The following is a 27,258-nucleotide window of genomic DNA, read 5'->3' on the forward strand; positions in this document are numbered from 1 at the left end:
TTAATTTAAACATACTTTTTATAAGTTTGATAAGTATTTTGAGAACGATAAGATTATAATTAGAATGACCTTAATATAAAACCTAAAATTAATGGGTTTGATAATTATATAACTGATATATATTTAGAATATTATAAATATTTCTAGAATTTAAAACATAGAGTATTATAAAGATATATTTGAGTTTTTACAAAGGAAATGTTTTAAAACAAATGGTCCCTTCTTTATCCAAACCATCCCTGATATAAACAAAACGTCTCCTACGCTTTTAATGTGAGATCTGGCGCCTGAGGAACTAATCTTATATGTGAAATTGTGACGTGATAGTGAATTGACGGTCTATTTGACTGTTTATTTTCTCCAGCTGAAAGATAAACCATGTCAGCTGCTGAAGTGGAAGAAATGGAGTACGATAATGAGGAAGAAGGGGGTGACGATTATGAACACAGTGAAGATGATGAGTCGGATGATGATGATGATGATGATGAAGTTCTAGACGCCGACAAAGAGGAAAGTCTTCGCTATAAAGTTCAAGAATTAAGGAAGCAGGTGTTTACAGATGCAATTTTGTTCATTTTTGCTTCTTGGTTATTTTAAAATAGTTTTTATGGATCGTTCGTATCAGGACCGTATTAAGGCTATACCCTACAAGTAGGTTAGATTATGTCCAATCCAAAACTGACAATATCAAGTTATGCGTGAATTTAATGATTTAAACTCAGGCTGGGAGCTTTTTTATATGAGCGTCAGTTCCTCCAGTGTGCATAGTAAATGGACATCAACTTACCTAACCCACCACCCGTGTCCTTACATAGTAACCTAACAGGCGGGTTACGCCCCCTTGCGACTGCCCTTCCACTGCCGTATTTTTAGTTGGCTTTCATTATAAATACAGGTGGATGCTATCATGCATACACTCCTCAGGCTTTTTGCTATATGCTTATTTAGTAATTCTTTATCGATGAACCACCATTAGTAAATGCCAATCCCTTCTATTTCCCTAACCTAACTGGTCAGACAGGACTACATAGGGAGCCTTTGTATATCAGCGGCCAGTTCCTCACGCGTTTATTAAAAATGGGCATCAATTAACCTACACTTCCCCCCCCCAACTTAACCGACAAGCCATGTCCTTACCTACATACCTAACGCGGGGGGCGTGACCTCCTTACACTGCTGTATTCTAAGTTAAACATAATAATACATACAGGTGGCTGCCATCATACATACACCCCTTACATTGTATCCCTCTCTCTCTGGTTATGGCTCATTTTGTCTTTTCCTACACATACACCTAATATTCTGGCCTATTCCTTACATATCAGAATCAAACCATTGTTCTCTGGTGTTCGGTAGTGCCATAGCCTCTGTACCCTGGCCTTCCACTGTCTTTAGATTAGAGTTCTCTTGCTTTGGGGGTGGGGTACCTTGTGGGGTTTATTGTAGTCTAGTACAGTGTAATGTAACCTAGGGAAAAAACTACTTTTTTTCTGTACTGTGTGTTTGTCAGTCCTTTACCTAAATTTTAATATAGTACTTTTTGTCACCCCCCTGAAGACAAGCTATGAGAGGTTAATATACTGGATAGGAAATAGTAACTTTGAAATAATTTTTTATCAAATTTATATCGTTTTAAGCTTATTGTTCCTGCCTATGTCAATTATTGTCTCAGGCATCTTGTAAATATTTACAAAACACAATGTCATCATCCTAGGATTGGTGAGGTTAGATAATGAAAGTTGTCATAAGCGAGGAATAGAAATAAATGGAAAAAGTTTGACTTGAGGTTCCTACCTTGCACTACAGTAGGATAGATAAGTTCGAAAGATGAATTCACAACTGTACTTTAAACTTATTGAACAATAATTACAGTGATTATAAAACTAAATATCTGACAGGATAAAATATTTTAATGATTTGATTTTACTACATTATGAATATTGTTTTCTGGACTGATCTTGAGTAGCTGGCTCCCATCAAAATTCAGCTTATAAAAACTTGATTCTTTTATGAAATAACTTGTCCACAGGTTACCGTTTATTCAGATAACTCATCTTGTATGCTGTGTGAGTTTTCATAATTCTGCTTTGCTATTTAAGATATTTACTAAAATCATTAATTTCGACCTTGGTTACCTTCCTCAAGCTTAGGTTAGGGTCTTTACCGAGTCCCCTGAATACCCTGATGTCCTCTCATTTTGCTGCTTGCTTCTACTGTATGATACAAATATGATAGCTCTGAAGATGTGTAGTCAGGAAAATAGCAGAACAAAAGAGTACTGTAGAAGCATCTTTGATCAAGTGGAAAGAGACTGGTAGAACACTGCGTCCACACGACCGGGTAGTTTATGTAAGGCAAATATCGTTACCAGAACATGGTGAGGAGCAGCAGTGGTATAGTCGACATCCGAAATAAAATCACGCTGATCAAACAACCTCATTGCCATGTTTGAGTATTTGTAGCTCGAGCAAGGAAGGATGACACTAGCAGGCACACGATTCCAGAAGTAAAATGTCTGCTCTATCGAATTTGGCTGTTAATTTTTTCATCATCTCCCATATAAAATGTTATCTGCACAGTTATACAGTAAGTGGTTGCACCATCTCTAGAAAAGATTGTTGAATGAACTGTGGTCCATTCTCTTGTACTCTACAGTACTTTAATTTCTTAAGTCTGATTCATTGCCATTTTACATTGCATGTAAAATTGTTACATGAGTTCCCCTTGCAGCTCTTCTAAATTTTAGCAATTATTATTTTTGTTAGGACAAGCTAAGCGACAATCCTAGTTGGAAAAGCAGGATGCTATAATCCCAAGGGCTCCAACAGGGAAAAATAGTCTAGTGAGGAAAAGAAATAAAGTAATAAATAAACTACAAGAGAAGTAATAAATAATATAAAGTATTTTAAGAACAGTTTCAGTATTAAAATAAATCTTTCATATATAAACTATAAAAACTTCAAAAAATAAGAAGAGAAATAAGATAGAATAGTGTGCCCAGCAGTCCAAGTGTAAGCAAGAGTATTCTACCCTAAGACAGTTGAAAACCATGATATAGAGGCTGTGGCACTATCCAAGACTAGAGTACAAAGGTTTGATTTTGGAGTGTTCCTCTAGAAGAGTTGCTTACCATAGATAAAGAGTTTCTTCTATCCTTACCAAGAGGAAAGTAGCCTCTAAACAATTACATTGCAGTAGTTACCCCTTGAACAAAGAAGAATTGTTTGGTAATCTCAGTGTTGTCAGGTATATGAGGACAGAGGAGAATGTGGAAAGAATGGGCCAGGCTATTCAGTGTATGGGCAAGGCTTAGGAAAAATTGACTGTAACCAGAGAGATAGATACAGTGTAGTACTGTACTATACTTTCTGGCCTGTCAAAGGACCCAATAACTCTCCAGCTGTAGTATCTTTAGTGTGTGGCTGGTAACCTGGCCATCCTACTACAGTACCTACATTGTTTCAATGTTGTTTTGTTTCATTTTTTTCTAATATTGCTGTTCACCATGTCAGTGTTAATAGGATGCACTGGACTGGAAAAATCTTACCTCCGAGTTCAAAGTTTGACTGATTTGAGTATCTATGTTTAGACATCAGTTGAAACTTGGCTGGCAGTCATTGCCCGATGAATGAGTAAAGAGGCCATGGGGCTAAGCTAGATCTAGTATAACTGGTTGTTATCAAATCCATGTCTTTGGTTTTTTACACTTCTAACGTCATTGCCGCTCATTCCAGCGACCCACCATGATCTGTAAAGGGAAAATCTTACATGAAAATAAATTACAATTATCACAGTATGTATTTCCATAGCAAGGATATACACAAAGAAGACATGTACTTTATTACCCAGACCTTAATCATATTAATTTTCAGATAATTTCAACATTTTTTCATCTGATTTCAGATTGCCAGAAATGTCTTGTGTTACGAAGCCCACGTAAACTTGATAGGTGCTCTTCGATCCCTTGTGGAGTTGGAAGAGGCTCGTGCAGCGCGAGAAGCCATGCACAAAATATATCCACTTTCACCCGGTGAGTTGCAATGAACATAGAAGTAGTTTTTGCCTTGTTTAAGGTGCTATTCCATTTAGTATTATGATTCAAAATGTCTTTGACAGATGCTCTTTTCAAATTGGATTATAGGTTTTATGCCAAAATTAAATAGATTTCCAAGATAGAAGTATGTGCTAACATTCGTGAAAAGTACAGTCACACTATGCTGTACACCTGCTTTAGTACCTGTAGAAATATGCTTATCTAGCAAAGCTTGATTGTCAAGGACATTGAAATTTTTATACAGGTACAGTACTGCTCAATTGAAGTCAAGAATACAGCAGCTCCTTCAGGAGGGTAACGTTATAGAAATACTGTATATGTGTAGTTATCAAAACTTATTGTATTTGATCGCTTTAGTGTATAATTTTTAAATATTTCAGAATTGTGGCTTGACTGGGTTAGAGATGAACAGAAGGTTTGTACAACAAAAGAAGAGAGAGATTACATCACAAGTTTGTTTGAGCGTGCAGTTAAAGATTATACAAGTAGGTAGTGTGGGTATTTCTTTGTGATACATTGTCATATTATTTTATGTTTGGAGGTGTTTGATAACTACTCAACTTGTCTTAATATCCACTCATTAACATCTCGTGTCAGGTGTTCAAATTTGGGTGGAATACGTCATGTTCATGCTTGGGGGAGGAGACATGGACGCCACACGTGCAGTGGGAGATCAAGCTCTAATGGCGGTTGGCACGCACGTGGCAGAAGGAATACTCGTCTGGCAGGTGGTTCTCTTAGTGGAGAAGCAGGTGAATACTGCATACAGACATTAGTATCAGACTTCTCTATTGTTACATGTTTAGTCCTCTTAAGAAACTTTTACTGCTAGCTGAGAAAACTTTACCTACTAACTACAGTCATTTTATAACTTTTGTATTGTACCTTAGGGGTACAGTAGTTGATTTGCTATTACATTTTTTATACAACTAGAGATAATATATTTAAAATTGTGTGGCTTGAATTTTTTGTTGTAAATATGAATGGCCAAAAAGCAAATCCTTTTGTATAGTAAGTCATCAGTTTACTTGTAAGTTGACTTATTTTCAATATTAAACTTACCCGATAATCATGTAGCTGTCAACTCCGTTGCCCGACAGAATTCTATGGAGGGATACGCCAGCTATCACAATACTAGAAGGGGGTGTACTTACCAGCGCCACCTGTGGCCAGGTACTCAAGTACTTCTTGTTGACACCTCCTCAATTATTCCTCTGTCGTGCTTCCGGCAAGACGTTCTGGGATACGCTTATGATCTTCGAGTTTGTTCACGGCTAATTGGTGAAGTATTCTCTCAGATTTCGGCTGTCGCATTACTGGAAACCTTCTTATATTAGCTAGATAGCTTTTATATAGTCCTGATTAACGGTTAACGATCTTTTGCTTGATTTTGGAAACCCCTTTGGCTAACTCTTTGGATTCAAGATGTCTGACATTTCGCAAGCCCCCTCCCATAGACGATGTAGGTCTTGCAATAGGCGTATTCCGAAGGCCTCTGTAGATCCTCACACCGCTTGTTCTGACTGTAGGGACAGGCCCTGTCAGTTAGAAAATCGATGTGAGGAATGCGCCGGACTTTCGGAACTGGAATTTGTCCGTCTTTTAAAATATTCATCTAAGTTAGAGAGAGGTAGAGTTAGGAGGAGTTCTTCTCACTCTTCACTGTTTTCCTCACCTCATGATCCCCTACCTTTTCCTACCCCTGTAGTGGCTACCCCCGAACCTACTGTTTGCCCTCCGCCTGATATGTCTGTTGTTTTGCGTGCTATTCAGGCCTTAGGCGATAAAGTAGAGTCAGTGGTAAGTGACCATAAGTCTCTGATGGCCGAAGTTAAGGAACTTAAGGTCAAGAGTGCAGTGGGTGGAGTTAGTGCCAGTGCTGTGACGAGTGCTAGTGTCAGTGCAGTGCCAAGTGCTAGTGTCAGTGCCAGTGTGGTGCGTGAGGATACTTCTGTGCGAGCCAGTCGTCCTCCCAGTCCGGGACCTCTTGCAAGCTCCCAAGCCCAGGGGAGAAGCAATGTCGAAGGGCATAAGGGTTCGGCAGGCCTTGTTAGGCGCACAGAAGTATCCTCGGTGGTTGCGGGCGTGTCTTCCAAAGACCGTCACTCCCACCCGCAGACGATTGAGCCCGTCTTTTTCTCGTCCGCTGATCATCTGTCAGGGAAGAAACGTTGGTCTCAGGTCTCGAGACCACTTAAACGCAGAGTCCAGTCCGCGAGTGCTCAGCCAGGTTGCAGTCATTGGCTCAGCTCTGACTCGCCGCAGTCATCTGTCGACTGCACTCCGCCCAAGAGGAGTAAGGTTCTGCCACAACAGAGCTCGACTGTTAAGGCTTTACCTCAGCCTACTGTAGTTTCTGCCGACCCTAAGTGGACTCTACTACAGTCCATGCAAGCACAGCTTTCGGACTTGATGCGTGAGTGTCGGGCTGAGAGTGTTGCACCTCCGCCTCCGCCTACACTCCCTCCGCCTGCGCTCGCTCCGCCTGCGCTCGCTCCGCCTGCGCTTGCTCCGCCTGATCGCAGTACCACCTGCCAGGCGTACGATGTTGAGCCACGGTCTGAGTTTGCTGTTCCCAGTGGTGTTCAGCCTCCGCCTTCTTTAAGGCAACCTTTGCTATGGGATCAGGAGGATTATACCTCTCTTCCTCCGCCTCCCTTTGCTGCTCCACCAGTGGTGCAACTCTTGGCTGAGGTACAACAACCTCTCCCGTCCATGAGTCAGTCTCCTCAGCTCTCGCTGCAGCGAGCTCAACCATCCACAAGGCAAGCTCCTCTACACCTTGGCCTTGCGCCTCAGGAGCCTCAGCTTGCGAGACATTTACCTTGTTCTGCGCAGCCTCAACCTCATCACGCTCCGCTCACACCACAGGAACAGGAACTTGCTACTCCGCTTCCACCAACCGCTCAGCAAGCGCAACCCTTGGGTTCAACCACTCATGCTAGGAGTCAGCCTCCTCCACCCATGCGCCTTCCTTCTGCTTCGTCTGTTATTCAGCCTTTGCAGTCTGAGCCTCAGGTTCTCCCTCAACAGTTACTTGAAGAGGAAACCACTATTGTTCCTACTCGTTCTGACTCTGCTGTTCAGCATTCTTGTCCGATATCTTCGCTACACTCGGGTGATGAGGCGTCTGATGATGAGGAGGCACACCTGGATCCCTCGTCAGACGTGGATGAATCCAAGCCTTCTCCACAGTCTATTGACTTTCGTAAGGTCTTGGTTCTGCTTAGGGAGGTTTACCCAGACCACTTTGTCTCTGCTATTCCCCGCTCTCCGCCATCTGAGTTTTCGCTGGGCATACAACAAGCTAAGTCCTCCTATACTAAGCTAGTCCTAGTAAGGTCCTCTAAGAGAGCATTAAGGATCTTAGGGGAGTGGCTGCAGTCTAAGCAACACCTTGGCAAAACTTCTTTTATGTTCCCGCCGACTAAGCTCACTTCGAAAGCGAGTGTTTGGTATGCCACAGGAGAAGCACCAGGCTTGGGAGTACCTGCCTCTGCCCAGGCTGACTTCTCAAGTCTGGTGGACTCGCCTCGGAGAACTGCTATGAGGCGCTCTAAGGTTTGCTGGACCTTCTCAGACCTTGATCACTTACTGAAAGGACTGTTTAGAGCATTTGAGATGTTCAACTTTCTTGACTGGTGCCTGGGGGCCCTCAGCAAGAAGACCTCTCCTGCGGACAAGGATTCTGCCATGCTATTAATGTCCTGCATGGATAAGGCCATTAGGGATGGATCTGGTGAGCTTGCGTCGATGTTTGTATCAGGGGTTTTGAAGAAAAGGGAACAGCTGTGTACCTTCCTTTCCTCCAGCATTACACCTTGCCAAAGGTCACAACTTCTTTTTGCTCCGCTCTCGAAGTTCCTCTTCCCTGAAGAGCTGGTTAAGGACTTGTCTGCTGCCCTGATACAAAAGGACACACACGATCTTGTAGCCTCATCGGCTCGTAAGTCTAAGGTTACTACCTCAGTCCCCAAGACTTATCGCTCACCAGTGGCTGATACCCCTGCTACGAGGTTCATACCGCCCTTTCGTGGTAGAGCCCCCAGCCGAGGAAGCTCCCGTCCAGACTCTTACAGGAGCAAGTCCAGGAAAGGCTCCAGGACATCTAAAGGTAAAAACTGACTCTCCGCTTCTCCAGACAGCAGTAGGAGCCAGACTCAAGATCTTCTGGCGAGCCTGGGAGAAGAGAGGTGCAGACGCCCAGTCTGTCAGTTGGCTGAGGAACGGTTACAGGATTCCATTCTGCCTCAAACCACCTCTGACCACATCGCCCATCAACCTCTCTCCCAACTACAAAGAAGAGGACAAGAGGCTAGCATTGCACCAGGAGGTGTCACTACTTGTGCAGAAGAAGGCAGTGGTTATAGTCCGGGACCATCAATCCCCGGGCTTCTACAACCGTCTCTTTCTTGTGGCCAAGAAGACAGGAGGTTGGAGACCGGTGCTGGACGTCAGCGCGCTCAACGCGTATGTCACCAAGCAGACGTTCACGATGGAGACGACGAAGTCGGTCTTAGCAGCGGTCAGGCAGGAGGACTGGATGGTCTCGTTGGACTTGAAAGATGCCTACTTTCACGTTCCTATTCATCCAGACTCCCAACCTTTCCTGAGATTCGTTTTCGGAAAGGTTGTCTACCAATTCCAAGCCCTGTGTTTTGGCCTAAGCACAGCTCCTATGGTCTTTACTCATCTGATGAGGAATATAGCAAAATTCCTACACTTATCGGACATCAGAGCCTCCCTCTACTTAGACGACTGGCTGTTGAGAGCCTCCACGAGTCGTCGCTGTCTGGAGAATCTCAATTGGACTTTAGACTTAATCAGAGAACTGGGTCTATTAGTCAACATAGAAAAGTCTCAACTCATTCCCTCCCAATCCATTGTGTACCTGGGAATGGAGATTCGGAGTCAGGATTTTCGGGCTTTTCCATCGGCCCCCAGGATAAGCCAAGCCCTAGAGTGCATCATGAGCATGCTGAAGAGGAGCAGTTGCTCGGTGAGACAGTGGATGAGTCTCACAGGGACCCTTTCATCACTGGCCCTGTTCGTCGAGCTAGGGAGACTCCACCTCCGCCCTCTTCAATTCCATCTTGCAGCTCATTGGGACAAGGGTTCGACTCTCGAAGCAGTCTCTATCCCAATCACCCAAGAGATGAAGACCACTCTCCTGTGGTGGAAGCACAACCTCCTTCTCAGGGAGGGTCTATCGTTGGCTATTCAGACCCCCAATCTTCATCTCTTCTCAGATGCATCGGACTCGGGCTGGGGTGCGACCTTGAACGGACGGGAATGCTCGGGAACGTGGAACGAAGAACAGGGATTACTCCACATCAACTGCAAGGAGCTACTAGCAGTTCATTTAGCCCTGTTGAACTTCAAGTCCCTCCTGCTAGGCAAAGTGGTGGAGGTGAACTCAGACAATACCACAGCCTTGGCTTACATCTCCAAGCAAGGAGGGACCCATTCGAGGAGCCTATACGAGATCGCAAGGGACCTCCTCATTTGGTCAAGAGGTCTAAACCTCACTCTGGTCACGAGGTTCATTCAGGGCGATATGAACGTCTCAGCAGATCGCCTAAGCAGAAGGAATCAGGTCATTCCCACGGAATGGACCCTCCACAAGAGTGTGTGCAACAGACTTTGGACCTTGTGGGGTCAACCTACCATAGATCTGTTTGCCACCTCCATAACCAAGAGACTTCCGCTGTACTGTTCCCCTGTTCCAGACCCTGCAGCAGTTCATGTGGATGCTTTTCTACTGAACTGGTCCCATCTCGACCTGTACGCATTCCCACCGTTCAAGATAATAAACAAAGTTCTGCAGAAATTCCTCTCGCACGAAGGGACACGGCTGACGCTGGTTGCTCCCCTTTGGCCTGCAAGAGAATGGTTCACAGAGGTACTTCAATGGCTAGTCGACATCCCCAGGACTCTACCTCTTAGAGTGGACCTTCTACGTCAACCTCACGTAGACAGGTTGCATCCAAACCTCCACGCTCTTCGGCTGACTGCCTTCAGACTGTCGAAAGATTCGCTAGAGCTAGAGGCTTTTCGAAGGAGGCAGCCAGTGCGATTGCCAGAGCGAGAAGGGTTTCCACTCGTAGAGTCTACCAGTCTAAGTGGGAGGTCTTCCGAAGCTGGTGTAGAGCCAATTCAATATCCTCTACCAATACCTCTGTGACCCAAATAGCTGACTTCCTTCTACATCTTAGGAATGAGAGATCCCTTTCAGCCCCTACGATTAAAGGGTATAGGAGTATGTTGGCTTCAGTTCTCCGCCACAGAGGTTTGGACCTTTCTTCCAACAAGGACCTTCAAGACATTCTTAAGTCTTTTGAGACGTCTAAAGAGCGTCGTCTATCCACTCCAGGCTGGAACCTAGACGTAGTCTTAAGGTTCCTTATGTCACCTAGGTTCGAACCTCTCCAGTCAGCTTCCTTCAAGGACCTTACCCTCAAGACTCTTTTTCTCGTCTGCCTTGCAACAGCTAAGAGAGTCAGTGAGGTTCATGCCTTCAGCAAGAACATTGGTTTCACGACCGAATCTGCAACATGTTCTTTTCAGCTTGGATTCCTAGCAAAGAACGAACTTCCTTCACGTCCTTGGCCTAGATCGTTTGAAATACCTAGCCTCTCCAACATGGTAGGTAACGAACTAGAGAGAGTTCTTTGCCCTGTCAGAGCTCTCAAATTTTATCTTAAGAGGTCTAAACCTCTTCGAGGACAGTCAGAAGACTTATGGTGTGCCATCAAGAAACCTTCGAGGCCCATGTCCAAGAATGGGGTTTCATATTATATAAGGCTTCTGATTAGAGAAGCCCACTCTCACTTAAAGGAGGAAGACCTTGCATTGCTGAAGGTAAGGACCCACGAAGTAAGAGCCGTAGCTACTTCGATGGCCTTTAATAAAAACCGTTCTCTGCAGAGCATAATGGATGCAACCTATTGGAGGAGCAAGTCAGTGTTTGCATCATTTTATCTTAAAGATGTCCAGTCTCTTTACGAGAACTGCTACACCCTGGGACCATTCGTAGCAGCGAGTGCAGTAGTAGGTGAGGGCTCAGCCACTACATTCCCTTAATCCCATAACCTTTTTTAACCTTTCTCTTGAATGCTTTTATTGTTGTTTTTATGGTTGTTACGGTAGGCTAAGAAGCCTTCCGCATCCTTTTGATTTGGCGGGTGGTCTATTCATTCTTGAGAAGCGCCTGGGTTAGAGGTTTTGTAGAGGTCCTTTAGTAGGGGTTGCAACCCCATATACTTTGGCACCTTTGGGTTGATTCAGCCTCCAAGAGGAACGCTGCGCTCAGTAAGGAAGACGAACTTAAAAAAGAGGCAGAGTAACGGTTCAATTCGACTTCCTTACCAGGTACTTATTATTTCATTGTTATTTGAGATAACTGTTATATGAAATATGGGATACTTAGCTATCCTTTAATCTTGTACACTGGTTTTCACCCACCCCCCTGGGTGTGAATCAGCTACATGATTATCGGGTAAGTTTAATATTGAAAAATGTTATTTTTATTAGTAAAATAAATTTTTGAATATACTTACCCGATAATCATGATTTAATCGACCCTCCCTTCCTCCCCATAGAGAACCAGTGGACCGAGGAATAATTGAGGAGGTGTCAACAAGAAGTACTTGAGTACCTGGCCACAGGTGGCGCTGGTAAGTACACCCCCTTCTAGTATTGTGATAGCTGGCGTATCCCTCCATAGAATTCTGTCGGGCAACGGAGTTGACAGCTACATGATTATCGGGTAAGTATATTCAAAAATTTATTTTACTAATAAAAATAACATTTTTCACATATATTGTGATAGTTTTAGAGATCAGATTCTTCCAGGTGTATGCAGGAATGCAGAAACCCGACATGATTGAAGCGGAGGAAGAGAAAAAAAACTTGGAGAAGCAGCTCAGCAGAATTCAGAATCTCTATCGGAGACAGGCAAGAGTGCCGTTGCTCAACTCTGATCCACAGAGCTTCTTAGACGAGGCGGCCGAATACTTTGGAGGTGACATTGAAACACATATGAAAGTGGACATTGATAAGGCGCAGAAGAAACTGATCGAGAAAATACCTTATGAAGATGAATTGGTAAGGTTTAGGCATTGTTTTTTCAGACATGGATACTGGGTGCCATGTGTTTTAAGACTACCTCTATGTGAAAGAATTGATTGATTTATATATATTTATATGAATTCTTGATTTGTTCCGTAACTAGAATACAAACCTATGCTATTTATTAGGGGTTATTACTTTAGCGAAGCTGAAAGGAAGAGCCATTAAAATTTTAGCGAGGGTTAACTACCCATTCTGCTAGTTAGCGGGGGTAGTGGGGGTAGCTTGCTACCGCTCCCGCTCACACCGGTGATTTAGGTCACTTTGCTTTTGGCTCAGATGGTGTACGGTTGTTGCTGTTCTTCATCCTTTGCCAGTTTTTGGACTGCCATTAATTGCTTTTGTTTATGCTTTCTCTTTTATTAGTGTGTGTTGACTTCTGCGACCATGCGTACTTGCCCTGGACTCAGAAGTCGGCCCTGCGGAACCTTCATGTCAGCCGTGAGCGTCGTGAGCACCGATCACCACACCCTTTGACACACTTGCAGAGGTCAATGGTGTGATAGTGGTAATAGGTGTAGTAAGTGTCGGGAGTGGTCTGCATCCCAGTGGGCGACGGCGGAAGAAGTCAAAGCGGGATATTTCTCCTTCGAAGATTTCTTTGAAAGGGGAAAAACCCAAGACCTCTTCTTCTGCTTCCCGACCTTCCTCCGAAGCTCCTGCTCGTTCAGTCTCTTTCGGGAGACCGTCGAGTAGTAGCGTAGACCCTTTAATTTATGGCCAACACTGGTCCTCGAGAGATGGTGTTGCTTCCCCCCTAGCGAAGCAGCCCCACCTCTCCCCCTGGGTGAGGCCTTGTCTCTCTCCTTTTTCACAGGTGTGGTCGTCCTTGAGCCCTCCGGCTCCGCCCTGCAAGGATTCCTTGCTGAGCTTCATCATTCGTGGTGCTAGTGCGCAGCTCTCGTCGACTTTGGAGTTAGATCCTCTGTCGTGCGTCAACTTTGTAGTGTCTGAGGCGTCTTCTGTGGCCACTGCTAACGCTCCTGCATCTTCAGATTCTCTGGCTGTTGTTGCCGACTCTGCCTGGATTGGCAAGGTCATAGACCATGCCCTGAATCTGGACCTTCCTCCTTCACATTGCCCCAGAGCTTATGATGTCGGGCGTAGCTATGTCTGTAGTATTCAAGAAAAACTTCTCTGTGACGCAGGTTCTACAAGCTGAGGTGTGGAAACGTCAGAATATGTTCACGGCCCACTACCTGCAAGACGTAACCCACAGGAGGCTCGATACTTTCCCTATCAGCCCTGTGGTGGCTGCACAACAGCTGGTATAATACCTCAAACCCCTTATCGGACAAGTAGCAGAAGGTTGAGGGCACTGTTACCCGGTTTTAGTCTGCGTGAGTGAAAAGGTTTGACTGGCCCTTATCCTTTTCTTTATAATGTTGCATCCCCAAGGTGATGCTGTATTGGGAAAGTCTTGGTTACAACAGTTTTTCATACGAAGACTCAGAATAACTTTTACTTGGACAGTCGCACTTCTAGACATAACACACAGCTTGTGATGCTAGGGACCTTTCATAGCAAGGTTTAGTGAGGTGCAAAGACTCCTTATTTTTGGTACAAACTTATTCAAAGTAAGGAGCTCCCTGGTAAAGGCAAAAGCTAGATTGACAGGGACGTCCACCCTCCTAATGGGTGAGTCACCCCTAATAGATAGTGTAGGTTTCTATTCCAGTTATGGAAAAAATGACAAATTCGTAGATAATTTGTAACATTCCTACTGATACAAATGATTAGCTATTTATACAAACTTACCCGCAAACCCTATCCCCTTTGAAGTCCTACCTCCAAGCAAAGGAGCTAAATCTCCGGTGTGTGAACGAGAGCGGTAGCAAGCTACCCCCGCTAACTAGCGGAATGGCTAGTTAACCCTCCCTAAAATTTTAATGGCTCGTCCTTTCAGCTTTGCCAAAAGTAATACATACATACATACATATACCAAGGCACTTCCCCCAATTTTGGGGGGTAGCCGACATCAACAAAGAAACAAAAACAAAAAGGGGACCTCTACTCTCTACGTTCCTCCCAGCCTAACAAGGGACTCAACCGAGTTCAGCTGGTACTGCTAATAATAACCCCTAATAAATAGCTAAACGTTTGTATCGTTAGGGAAAAATACAAATCATCTACGAATTTGTCATGTTTGTCAAATACTAAGATAAAACACAAGGGCATTCCCTGGAAGCTTTTCACACAGGCACAGATGTTTGAGGAATGCCTCTGAGTCACGAGTTGGCATTAGTGCTGAGATGAGACTAGTTCTCTTTTACATGGGCTTCAGTATCAGCTGAAAGGGACGCTGATATAGTCTGATTTTGCATGCTGTATTTCAAAACGATGGTTCATATGGATGAAACATAAAAACTGTTGGGATGATTTATTTTTCACTTTTGTTCAATTTTGGCAGATAATTTTTTTGTGCACTTTTTATATATATTGTAAATATAATCTATAAATCCACTGAATGAATAATAAGGCAGGGTTACAAAATAATGAAAATTTACTGAATGCAAAGGTTAAATGCCACAATTTTCTTTATAGAACTTCCATACCCAAACAGTCTTGCTCTTGCAAAGTATTGTGTTCCTGACTTTGTTTATTAAGTACAGTATCATAATATATTCTTATGTACTTTATTTTTGTAAATATTAGCAAAAGATTAGCATTGTACAGTCAAATATAATTGCTGCTGGCTTGATTTGTAACTGTGTAAGTATATATTGTACTTTAATCTTTAGCTAAAATGTGATAGCGACCAGGAGAGGTTAGCCATATACCGCCGCTACATCTCGTATATCCACGACACTGACAACCCAGCAGCTGTGCAGAGCCTATATGAGAGAGCGGTTACCGATCACTGCCTTGATGCAAGTGCGTATGATACAAGTTTGATGTTTCTGATATGCATTGTATTGTACTTACTGTGAGGTGTTATGGTATTGAAAGGAAGTTAAAGTAGATTAAGATGTACAGTATAGTATATTTCACTGATCAAATATATATAGTTTTTCGATAACCGTTTGAAAGGCTGATATTTTTATGGATATGTAAAAGATACTACCATCTGCCATGTGTACTCACAGGTCAGATGTAGAATTTCATATGTAACTTATAGAGACTTTGTATGCCTGACTTACCCTCCAATTTTATTAAACCCTCATGGGAAGTAATGTGAATGATTACTGTAAACCTTAATTGTTCTTACACAAATACAAACCTTCCCCTGTTTTTTAGGGATATTACTTTCGGCAAAGCTGAAAGACAAGCCATGTTAATTTTAGCGAGGGATAACGTTGTTATAAAGACTTGCCTTTGTATACTAATAATTTTTCTTACTTTTTTCAGTGTATGCGTGAAATATCCCATGCGTACTTGTCCACGTCTCAAAGGCGTTCTTGCGGTACCATTATGTCTGCCATGGAGACGGACCCCCACCGGCTGTGTCCGGCTTGTCGGGGCCATCGGTGTTCAAGGGATGACACCTGTAGTTAGTGTAGGGAGTGTTCTGCCTCCCATTGGGAAAGGTTCAGGCGACAGAAGAAGAAGAAGGCTAAGTGTTATTCTTCTCCTTCGGGGTCTTCCTTGAAGTCGAAGAAGTCACGGTTGTTCTACCTCCCAATCTCTTCCTCCGCCGGTCCTCCCTGAGGAATAGCTGAGTAGCAGCGCAGCCCTGATTACTCCAGGTCAGTCTTGCAGGTCAATAGACGGTGGTGACTCCCCTAGCGAGCCAGCCCCGCCCCTTCCTCCAGGGAGCTCCTGCTCTTTCTCTGACATCTTGTCGTTTTGGCTATCACTGGGCGTTGATGGCTCCTTTCTAAGGACATCCTTTATCAGCTCCTTCAGAAGGGGGAAGTGTGGTGGCTGTCGTCTTCGTCCTCTTCGAAGGTTGATCCTCTTTCGGTCCCTTATGACTGACACTGAGAACAATGCAAATCCACCAGGGGTGTTGGAGGAGCAGAGTCCAAGGCAAGTTCCCCCTCCAGGGGAACATCTTGACCGCTTGTGGGCAGCAGTCTGAGTACGCTTATGCTTCTTCCCCAAGGGCAGGGGAGGAGAGTTGTCCTAAGTGCTGTTTTCCTCCAGGAGAACAAACCTCTCCGGGAGAGGAAGCTTCCGAGCTTGGACAGTCTCCCCCTCGGGTGGTTTCTGTCAAGTATTCCCCTCCGGAGGTTCATCGGGTGGAAGAGTTCTTGACCCCTCATTACCCTGGGCGTGCTCTTACCCTTTCTGTGAGGAGGCGCCTTTTTGGACCTTCACTAAGTCTTTGGACTCTGGTTTCGTTGTCCCAGGACCTTATGGTCCTTGTTATGCTGAGCCTTTGGGCTCTCGTGACCCCAAACCCTCAGGTTCACGTTACACTGAGCCTTCTGGCTTTCGTAACAGAGGAATTCCCTGTCCTCGTTACGTTAAACCTTTTAGCTCTCGTGACACCGAATCCTCGGGTTCATGTTATGCTGAGCCTTCAGGCTCTCGTAACAGAGGACCTCCTGGTCCTTGTCACGCTTAGCCCTTGGGCTCTCATGATACTGAACCCTCGGGTTTGTGTTATGCTGAGCCTTCGGGCTCTCGTAACTGGGGCTTCGAACCCTGAGTTCATTGCAAAGACTCAAAATTCGGGGGTACTGAACCTTAGATTCGGGTCTTTTCAGATTAAGAGTATATGTTCTGTAACCAATGACCCAGATCAGTTGTTACTATGCCCAGTGAGAAGTTTGAGATATCTTGAACGCACTGCAACAACTCGGCCCCAGTTGTCAGTCCTGTTCGTCAGCACAGGTAGAATTAAGAGGGACACCAAGAACACTGTCAACAACAGCAGAGCCCTAGTCTCTCCAAGGTGCTCGTGGTTGACGCTAAGCCTTCCTTCATACTCCTTATATCCTTCCTAAGGGAAGAAGGGGCAGAGGCTACTGTAGGGTTAAACAATGCACGGGGGTCTCGGTTCGAGCCCTCCCGCCGGGCGGCTAGGTCGAAGGAGGAGCTAGGAGGGTGACACAACGAAGGCGAGGCTCTAGGGAGCCACCCGGAAGCGGCCGCGGCTGTGGAAAACCTAAACAGCTCGCTCCGGGGCACTGTGACAGTCACCCAGTCCTTTGACCTATTCCTCTTCGCTTTTTTCTTAGAGGACTTCGACCGTTTCCTACCATGCCTCGAGCGGGAACGAGACTTTTTCTTCCTTCGGGATTTCTCCCTCTTCCTTTGGATCAGGTTCCTGTCTTCGTCCTCTGATGACGAAGAAGACGAAGATTCCGATGACGACGACGAGGATGAGGACGGAGCTCTCCTACCGGCCGACACGTCCAAGACCGTGGGGGGAAAATCACGTCGTTTTTCAGGTGCGGGCGGTTGCAGAAACACGGGGGGTAGCGTAGCCGAGGGAGCCGGAGGGGTCCCCGCGAGTCCTTTACAGAGCATCTGATCTACCTGCTCTCTAACGGGAGACCTGAAGGGAGTCCTAGGTTTCACCCACGTGGCGGGGTCCGAAGACGTCGAACTACCTTTCTCCGTGTCTCCCCCGGCGGTCGAAGCTCTCGAAACACGCCACGAGGCAGGGGAAGTATCGGCACTCGGCCTACCCCACATAGGATCTTCCAAAGCGACGGGACCTGCGGGCACCAGGCCCTCGCCTCCTACCCACACTTCTGCACTCCACTCAGGCCCCACACATGCCTGCCCCACACTGGACACATCCCCCACAGGAAAATCAGACTCTTGGGGAAGGGCAATGGGCCTCTTCCCCGCAACGGACTTACCTCGTCCCCTACGCTGGGTAGGGGAGGAAGAGCGGGCGCTACGGTCTGCCGAATCGTCTGGCGAACCTGCAGGCGAAGAAATGCTTGAATCTTTAGGCATCTTCTTAGTTGCCTTCTTCTTCTTCGTCCCGAAGCGCACCCACTGGATCTCAGTCCAATCAGCACATTCCGGGCACGTAGAAGTAGGGGAACACGCTTTCCCACTAGACGTGGAACACAGGGAGTGGGGATCAACCTCAGGCTTGGAGAGGAAAGCCCCGCAAGACTAACCAGCCACAGGCCCAGGGCAACGACGAGGATGCTCCATAACACAACGCTAACACACCAAGAGACACAAGGATGAACGGGAAAGTGAAATGAAAACACGTGGGCAACACGCGTTAAGCACAAAGGATTGGGGGACACGAGGGTCGCACAGGTAAGAGAGAGCGCGGCGAGATGTATATCACGTCGCGACCAGAAACTTACTGGAGAGTCGACCTGAGATATCACGCTGCCTGACCCCGGGGTCGCCTCGGGCATGTACCACACTGCCAGAGGTTGACCCCGTAGAAAACGAGAAGAGGGAGATAAACTATACAAAAAGCTGGTCGGTTAGGTAGAGTTAGCCAGTAACTCCTAAGAAGGTAGTTCTAGGTAAGTATGTTAGGAAAAATACAAATTACTTAAAAATTTGTGATATTCTTGGAAGGGGCCCTGACAACTCTAGAACCGCTCAGACCAAACTCGAACAGTCACTCTCCTCTTAACATCTGAATTCATCTCTGGAGCCCAAGACCAGATATGGCATTTCAATAGCTCCTGTTAACTATTAATGTTTATACTTACATACATATACCAAGGCACTTCTCCCAATTTTGGGGGGTAGCCGACATCAACAAATGAAACAAAACAAAAAGGGGACCTCTACTCTCTACGTTCCTCCCAGCCTGACAAGGGACTCAACCGAGTTCAGCTGGTACTGCTAGGGTGCCACAGCCCACCCTCCCTCGTTATCCACCACAGATGAAGCTTCATAATGCTGAATCCCCTACTGCTGCTACCTCCGCGGTCATCTAAGGCACCGGAGGAAGCAGCAGGGCCTACCGGAACTGCGTCACAATCGCTCGCCATTCATTCCTATTTCTAGTACGCTCTCTTGCCTCTCTCACATCTATCCTCCTATCACCCAGAGTTAAATATTTCTCGCAAATCTGCCTAATGTTTATGACACTTAAAAGTTTGGCTATCTCTGCAAAAAACTGTTCTATGCCACTGTATTTTCACTTGGTTCTTGGGCAAACATTTAAAAAAAACTGTCCATCACTAAGTTCCAGTTTGGAATCACCTTTTGTGATCTGGTGATGTAGAGTAGCAATATCTTGAGCCTTGTTGATGTAATCTTGGATACTCAAGTTTTCCAACTGTCGAAGCTCTTTTTCAACTGACTGAGAATACTGACGAAGATCTGTGCCATTGTCAAAACTTCTCTAATGGCAACATCTTCTAGTTGAGCCTTGAAACTTGAGTTTATATCTTCACTTTCTCCTGTTTCACCCATTTTTTAGCAATACATCATTTATTTATATCAAAATGAGATAATCATGTTTTGCGATACATTGAATTCCAGGGACGGATGTACTCACTCTTTTCTATATACTGTGCATACAGTACTCTGAAGAATAAACTTCCCTTACACTCCCTACTGAGTGTAGGGGCTGCTTGTCAATACCTGGAAAGGAATAATAACAGATTAAGACATTTTTTGGGGGGAGGGACTTGAGTGCTACAAAACACTGTAAATGAAAAATAAAATTTTTTTTTTTTAACATTAAAGTTTTCTTAGACACAAAACACTATTTTATTCCAACACCATTTCATCATGGATTTGCAAGGTCATAGACTCTGTTCTAAATCCTTATACTCCTCCAGCTCGACAACCTAGAGCTCATTATGTCAGGGGCATCAGTATGTTCCTGGTGTTTGAACGCAACCTTTCATTGTTGCAAGTGTTACAAGCGGGCATTTTAAAGTGTCAAACGACCCTCACTGCCCAGTATTTGCAAGACATTACCCACAAGAGACTCGATACATTCTCTATTTGTCCTGTGATGGCTGCACAATAAGTGGTTTAAGAATACCTCGGGCTCCTTGTTGGACAAGTAGCAGATGGTTAAGGGCATTGGTTATCTGGGCTTAGTCTGGGATGAATGAATAAGAATCACTCGCTCTTTTCTTTTCTTCATCTTCCCCTCCCTTGGGGAACAATGCCATGGGTCCCTCTGCAAGCTGGCCTCATCTTCTGCAGGTAAGAGCCATTTCCCTTGTGTAACCTAGTATAGTTATAATTTTGTACTTTTACACGTCTCCAATGCATTCCGTGAGATAGGCATTGGGGAAATGTCTATATATGTAATTAATATTCCTATTTTTAACTTGGAATATACTTATCTAGACGTTCATATGCTATCTCGCAACCAAACAAGTTGCATAGGCTGCTATCATATATACTTATGTATTATTTAGCGAGGTGTCAAGGTTCTCCTCTAGATACAGTTTAATACTACAGGGAAAATTCCAGGTCAATGACCAAGCCAGTGGTTGGACTTGCCACCCTCCTAAGGGTTGGTCATCCCTATAAATAACATAAGGTTTGTTAGTGAAGGAACACATGACAAATTTGGAAATCATTTGTATTACTAATACAAACCTGTAGTTATGCAAATTTTCCCACCAACACCTGTCCCCAGATATGTCCTGCCTGCAATAAAAAAGTGACGTAGTTCATTGATGAGTAAGTAGATATAGGTGGCTGGGTACCCCCGAGCCACCCCCTACCCTCCCTGCTATAGTGGTCGGGTAGAGTTGCCACCTCGCATTAAAAGTCTAAAGGCTAACCATCCAGCTCTGCCAAAAGATGATCCCTATAAATAACTACAGGTTTGTATTTGGAAAAATATAAAATTATTTCCTAGTTTGTCATTTTGAATCTTAGTTCCTGACCTGTACTGTACTTTCATCAAGCACTGCCATTTATCCTTTGTATCCTTGCAAAGGCTAGGATGCCACCCTCTTAACCTTCCACCTTTATTTCAATTATTGCATAGTTTTATTGATGGATTTGGGATGAACCAACTTCCATAGCCTAAAACATATTGATACGTCCAGTCTAAATAGAGAAATGAGCATAGTTACTTCATAGAGATAGTTAAAGGTGTAATCACGTCTCTGTTAGCTATTCTGTATCTCTCATTGTCAAGTTATCATGATCTTGTTCAGTTTGATTACAAATGAAGCCTCTATATGATTGGTGAGTTTATAGTGATAATATGTTATATTAAAAGAACACAATCTTATATTTTAAGAAACCTTAAATAAATCACAAAATTTGTGCCAATATAACTAGGAGTTAGTAAATTTTTAAGAGGGAGGCATTTTCTTATTTGTATGCAGTGTAAAGATTTTCTCATCACATTTATTACAGGTATTACAAGAATATTTTAAGACATATGCTTTCATTCCATTTGATTTAGTAGAGCAAAAGTTTCCTCGTGCCATCATAAGAGGTGCTTTCAATTGCATAGTGTGATTTGGAATTGTTCTGTCTGGTTTTATGGGTATTGCAGACCCTTGAACATGCTGTACAGTATTACTACTTGCTGCTGCTTTACTTCCTTAGCTGAATATTAATTTGAGAAATTATTATGTTTCATCTAGTTACTTGTAGCTGAAGTTATTGGAGTGCCTTCCTAGAGAGTTTTGTGCAAAACAAGTTTTTAAATATTTAACTTAGCCGGTGAATATATAATAGCTGCTACTCAGCGGCTCGACAGAAAACACACTCAAAAAACTCGCGAGCGATCGCTATGAAGGTTGCGGGTGTGCCCACCAGCGCCACTATCGGCCAGATACCACTCTTGCATGTAAACAAACCCTTCAATTCTTCTCTGTCGACCTTGACGACAAGACGTATTCATACTCGCAAGTAGAACCTGGAGTTTTCTCAACGTATTTGGTGAAGTACTTCATTTTGGTTTGAGCTTTCGCAGTACAGGTGTTTTATCTTCAACTTAAATCTTGAACTTGTTTTTGGATAGATTTAATTTTTGATGACTTTGGATTGTTTTTTGGACTTTCCTTGACTTTTAAATGGCCGACCCTTCCCTTAGTACGGAAGTGTGTTTAGGCTTTTAGCAATTATCTTATCACGTTATAAATTAATTATAGATTTTCCTCTATATATTTTATATCTCACCCGCCTTTATTAGGCCTCTTCGATTAGCTTTCCATTTATAATAAACATCAAGATAAATTTTAATGATTTGTTTATATGCGACCTTTCCTGAGAGTAGGCGGTCCTAACTTGGAAACCGAAGTTAAACAACGTTGAGCCCTTTTCAATCGTAAATAACTTTTACAGAGCTAATGATTTAAAACTTATTAAATGAATATTTTTATAGTAGATATTTTATGAAAGATTTTCTTTGAATAGTCTTCGTACTGTTTCAAAGATGAACTAACGTTTAGTTTATTTATGCTACGCAGTTTGCGCTCTATCGTTACGATAGAGAGAGAGAGTATCACGGTTTCACTTTGCAGAAAGAGTAAATCGATTCTGACGTTTTGTTCATTCTTCTTTCAAAGCTTAAATGTTTTAAATTCTATTTTAAAGGAACTTTTTAATTGAAAAACCTTTCAGTTTTTTCCTTTGGTCAAATAACCTGTTTTTTGACGAAACGTAAGTGGGCTCTTCTCTTCGGTGCGAAATCAAGAGAGAGAGAGAGAGAGAGAGAGAGAGATACAGACGGAGGGAGAGAGAGGAGAGAGAACGTTCCGATCTTTATCTCGTCCCAAGCGAGTAACGTTGTTCTCGAGTTACTCTCGTCCCTAGTCTCTGTACGGGGAGAAAGGATAAAACGTTTTTAGTTTTTTTTTTATTCTTGTCCCAAGGCACTGTACGGTGAGAGATTGAAAACGTAGTTTTGAATGAACTAGTGTTTAGTCTCTTCCCCAGCCACTGATTTTTTTATCTTAAAATATGTTTACTGTTTTTTTTTGCTGGTATTAATGTGCTTACATTATACGACTGATTTCGCAATTATAACCTTTTGATAGAGGGTAGAATTGCGTGCTTCAGGTAGAAATCAGTTTTATTCATACCTAATGTGAATTGTCAAAAAATTTGATTTCAGTGAAATAAGTGCAAAACAGAAAATCGTAGTGATAAAGTGATATTGCGCAAAGTGTTATCAGTGTTGCGACCGAGGGTTCGTCTGTTCGTGCCTGTCGTTCGCCTAGTCCGGGACCTCTTGCAAGCTCCCAAGCCCAGGGGAGAAGTAATGTCGTACGACTTATGGGTTCGAGAGGCCTTGATCAGCGAACAGACGTTCCCTCTATGGTATCAGGTGTATCTTACCAAGATCACCCCTACCATAAGGCGAGAGAGACGATTTTCTCCTCGTCATCCGAAGGCTTTTCGCATAAGAAACCGTGGAACAAGGTTTCGAGGCCCTTTAAGCGAAAGTCAGTCCTTTCAGGACAGGTCCAGCGTCCTGGTTTTAACTATTAGGACAGCTCTGACCCTATGCAGTCATCGGAAGACTGCTCGCCGCCTAAACAAAAGCGTAACACAGACTCCGAGAGTCTTTTTGTAGGCAAGGTTTTGCAGTCACAGACGTTACCCTCGTCTCTTACCGCAACCATTCCCGTTGATCCTAAATGGGTTGTACGGCAAGACATGCAGAATAAGCTTGCCTCCCTTATGGAAGACTATTCTGCCGATAAGTCCGTTGAGCCTAGCCGTTTATCTCATCGAGATCCTGGCCTTCAGCCACCCTAACGTTCCTTTGTGCGTCCTGTTGACGTTGGCGTAGCCAAGTCACGTCAGTCAGGTTGTTTAGAACCACACTCGATGCGGTCTCGTGTGGATTTTCAGCCACATTTGGACGTTAGGCCACTTGCTGATGCTCCTGTTGACGTTCAGGACGTTCGCCAACAATCGAAGTTGACTTGTTTTGACGCTGAGCGTCAACCTCCGCATTCTAGAGTTGTTTTGACTGCTCAGACTAGGCGGTCAAAGCAGTCTCGAGTGGACGCTGTGCGTCCTCACGCACCTGTTGTTGTTGACAGTTCACAGACTGTCAAGCAGTTACATGACGTTGCGTCCTGGTCCGCTACTAATGCACCAGTGCGTGTGGACTCTGCTTGTAAAGCATTGCCACCACGGTAGGTCTCTCCCTTGCTTGAGACTCGGCTATTGTCGGACAAGGTTCCTTCAGATGAGGAAGTTGCTGTTCCCCCTCCTACTGATATTCCCTTGAGGACTCTGTCAGACGGAGAGGAGCCTAAAGCTGCTTAGCCCTCTATGGACTTTAAATAAATCATGCTGATTTTTAAGGATCTTTGTCCGGATCTTTTTGTAACTGCTGCTCCTCGTTCGCCTAAACGTCAGAGCTTACACTAGGCCTAGCTACTTCGAAGCCGTTGTTTTATAAGCCAGTGCTCTCTCGCTCTTCTAAGAGAGCTTTACGTTTGCTAGGCGACTGGTTTATCACCAGGAGGAGTTTGGGGGAGACAGCCTTTGCTTCCCTACTTTTAAGCTGGCTTATAGAGCGAGAGTCTGATATGACACGAGAGAAGTTCTCGGCTTGGGAGTTCCTGCCTCTGCTCAGATAGACTTCTCAAACCTCATAGACTCTCCCTGGCGCCTGGCCATGAGACGCTCCAAGATTTTACAGGTCGACTTCAGAGCTATTTTCGAGCGTTTGAAGTTTTGCTGTACAATTATGTCATGCATAAACAAGGCTTTCAGGGATGGCTCCAATGATCTGACAGCCACGTTCTCTGCAGGAACAAGTCCCTCAGGGATGGCTCCAATGATCTGGCAGCCATGTTCACTGCAGGAGTACGTAAGAGGCAAGTGCGCTCAATGTGTTCATTGTCAAGACAAACTTCACGATGAAGTCTACCAGGCTGTCTTGACAGCATTTATGGAAGGCGACTGGATGGTCTCTCTCGACCTTCAGGAGGCATACTTCCACATTCCTATACACCCGGATTCCCAACCGTTTCTGAGGTTTGTTTACAGGAATGTGGGGTACCAGTTTCGAGCCCTGTGCTTTGGCCTCAGTCCTGCGCCTCTCGTGTTTACGAGGCTCATGAGGAATGTGGCAAAATCCCTCCATCTATCGGGGATCCGAGCCTCCCTGTACTTGGACGACTGGCTTCTCAGAGCATCGTCCAGTCTTCGCTGTCTGCAGGATCTACATTGGACGTTGAGTCTGGCCAGGGAGTTGGGACTTTTGGTCAACCTAAAAGTCCCAACTGATCCCATCCCAGATTATTCTATATTTGGGGATGGAGATTCGCAGTCAAGCCCTGCTCGAAGTCCAACTAATGCTGAAAAGAAAACGTTTATTCAGTCTGGAGTTGGAACAGTCTCGTAGGGACTCTCTCATCCCTGGAGCAGTTTGTCTCACTAGGGAGACTACACCTTCTGCCTCTCCGGTTCCATCTAGCCTCTCACTGGAACTAGGACAAGACATTAGAGACGGTATCATTCCCAGTCTCCGAACCAGTAAAGGCATACCTGAAATGGTGGGACAGCAATATCAGTCTGAGAGAGGGACTATCCCTAGCAGTCAAGAACCCAAACCACGTGTTGTCCTCAGACGCGTCGGATTTGGGTTGGGGTGCGACCCTGGACGGTCGGGAATGCTCGGGTCTGTGGACCTCAAGTCAGAAGAGCATGCACATCAACGGCAAGGAGCTATTAGCAGTCCACTTGGCCTTGATGATATTAGAAAGCTTCTTCGAAACTAAGTGGTAGAGGTCAACTCAGACAACACCACAACTTTGGCGTACATCTCCAAGCAAGGAGGCACACACTCCTTCACGCTGCTCGAGATCGCAAGGGACCTTCTCTTATGGTCAAGAATTCGAGGCATCTCCCTGTTGACGAGATTCATCCAGGGGGACTTGAACGTCTTGGCAGACTGTCTCAGTCGGAGGGGTCAGGTGATACCCACGGAATGGACCCTCCACAAGGACGTGGGCAAGAGTCTTTGGGCTACTTGGGGTCAACCCACCATAGACCTCTTTGCCTCCTCGTTGACCAAAAGGTTACCAATCTATTGCTCTCCAGTCCTAGATACAGAAGCAATCTACATAGACGCGTTTCTACTGGATTGGTCTTTTCTGGACTTATATGCATTCCCACCATTCAAGATAGTCAACAAGGTACTGCAGAAGTTCGCCTCTCACGAAGGGACAAGGTTGACGTTGGTTGCTACCCTCTGGCCCGCGAGAGAGTGGTTCACCGAGGTACTTTAATGGCTGGTAGACTTTCCAAGAAGTCTTCCTCTAACGGTAGATCTGTTACGTCAGCCCCACGTAAAGAATGTCCATCAAAGCCTCCCCGCTCTTCGTCTGACTTCCTTCAGACTATCGAAAGACTCTCAAGAGCTAGAGGCTTTTCGAAGGAGGCAGCCAGTGCGATTGCAAGAGCTAGGAGAGCTTCTACCATTAGAGTATACCAGTCGAAGTGGGAAGTCTTTCGAGACTGGTGCAAGTCAGCATCTGTGTCCTCGTCCAGTACCTCTGTAGCCCAAATCGCAGATTTTCTTTTACATCTGAGAAAGGTTCGCTCCCTTTCAGCTCCCACGATTAAGGGCTACAGGAGCATGTTGGCTTCGGTCTTTCGACATAGAGGCTTAGATCTTTCCAACAATAAAGATCTCCAAGATCTCCTTAAGTCTTTCGAGACCTCTAAGGAACGTCGTTTGGCAACTCCTGGATAGAACTTAGACGTGGTCCTAAGGTTCCTCATGTCAGACAGGTTTGAGCCATTACATTCAGCCTCCCTGAAGGATCTCACCCTCAAGACACTTTTCCTAGTGTGCTTGGCTTCGGCTAAAAGGGTCAGTGAACTTCATGCCTTCAGTAAGAACATCGGCTTTTCTACAGAAAAAAGCCACTTGTTCACTTCAACTTGGTTTCCTGGCCAAAAATGAACTGCCTTCTCGTCCTTGGCCTAAATCTTTTGATATTCCTTGCTTATCAGAGATCGTAGGCAACGAACTGGAAAGAGTATTATGTCCTGTTAGAGCTCTTAAGTTCGATTTAGCTCGTACTAAGTCATTACGAGGTAAATCTGAGGCATTATGGTGCTCAGTTAAGAAACCTTCATTGCCTATGTCAAAGAATGCTTTGTCATATTTTATCAGATTTTTTTAATACGAGAAGCTCATTCTCACTTGAATGAGAAAGACCGATATTTGCTTAAGGTTAAGACGCACGAAGTTAGAGATATAGCAACCTCCGTGGCCTTCAAGCAAAATA

At 44.6% G+C, this 27,258-nt stretch overlaps 1 protein-coding gene across 1 annotated transcript in view; it reads left to right on the forward strand.

The window, feature by feature from the left end:
- Positions 1 to 241: 241 nt before the first annotated feature.
- LOC137628873 (squamous cell carcinoma antigen recognized by T-cells 3-like) overlaps positions 242 to 27,258 on the forward strand; it is a 48,294-nt gene continuing 21,277 nt past the window's right edge. Inside the window, exons 1-6 of the mRNA XM_068360124.1 lie at positions 242 to 549; positions 3,904 to 4,030; positions 4,435 to 4,539; positions 4,652 to 4,806; positions 11,909 to 12,160; positions 14,926 to 15,058. Coding sequence (XP_068216225.1) covers positions 379 to 549; positions 3,904 to 4,030; positions 4,435 to 4,539; positions 4,652 to 4,806; positions 11,909 to 12,160; positions 14,926 to 15,058 — 943 coding nt within the window. The 5' untranslated portion in view covers positions 242 to 378. The remainder of the gene's footprint in view (positions 550 to 3,903; positions 4,031 to 4,434; positions 4,540 to 4,651; positions 4,807 to 11,908; positions 12,161 to 14,925; positions 15,059 to 27,258) is intronic.

This window comes from Palaemon carinicauda, chromosome 36 (assembly GCF_036898095.1).
Source record: "Palaemon carinicauda isolate YSFRI2023 chromosome 36, ASM3689809v2, whole genome shotgun sequence".
Classification (NCBI taxonomy): Eukaryota; Metazoa; Arthropoda; class Malacostraca; order Decapoda; family Palaemonidae; genus Palaemon; species Palaemon carinicauda.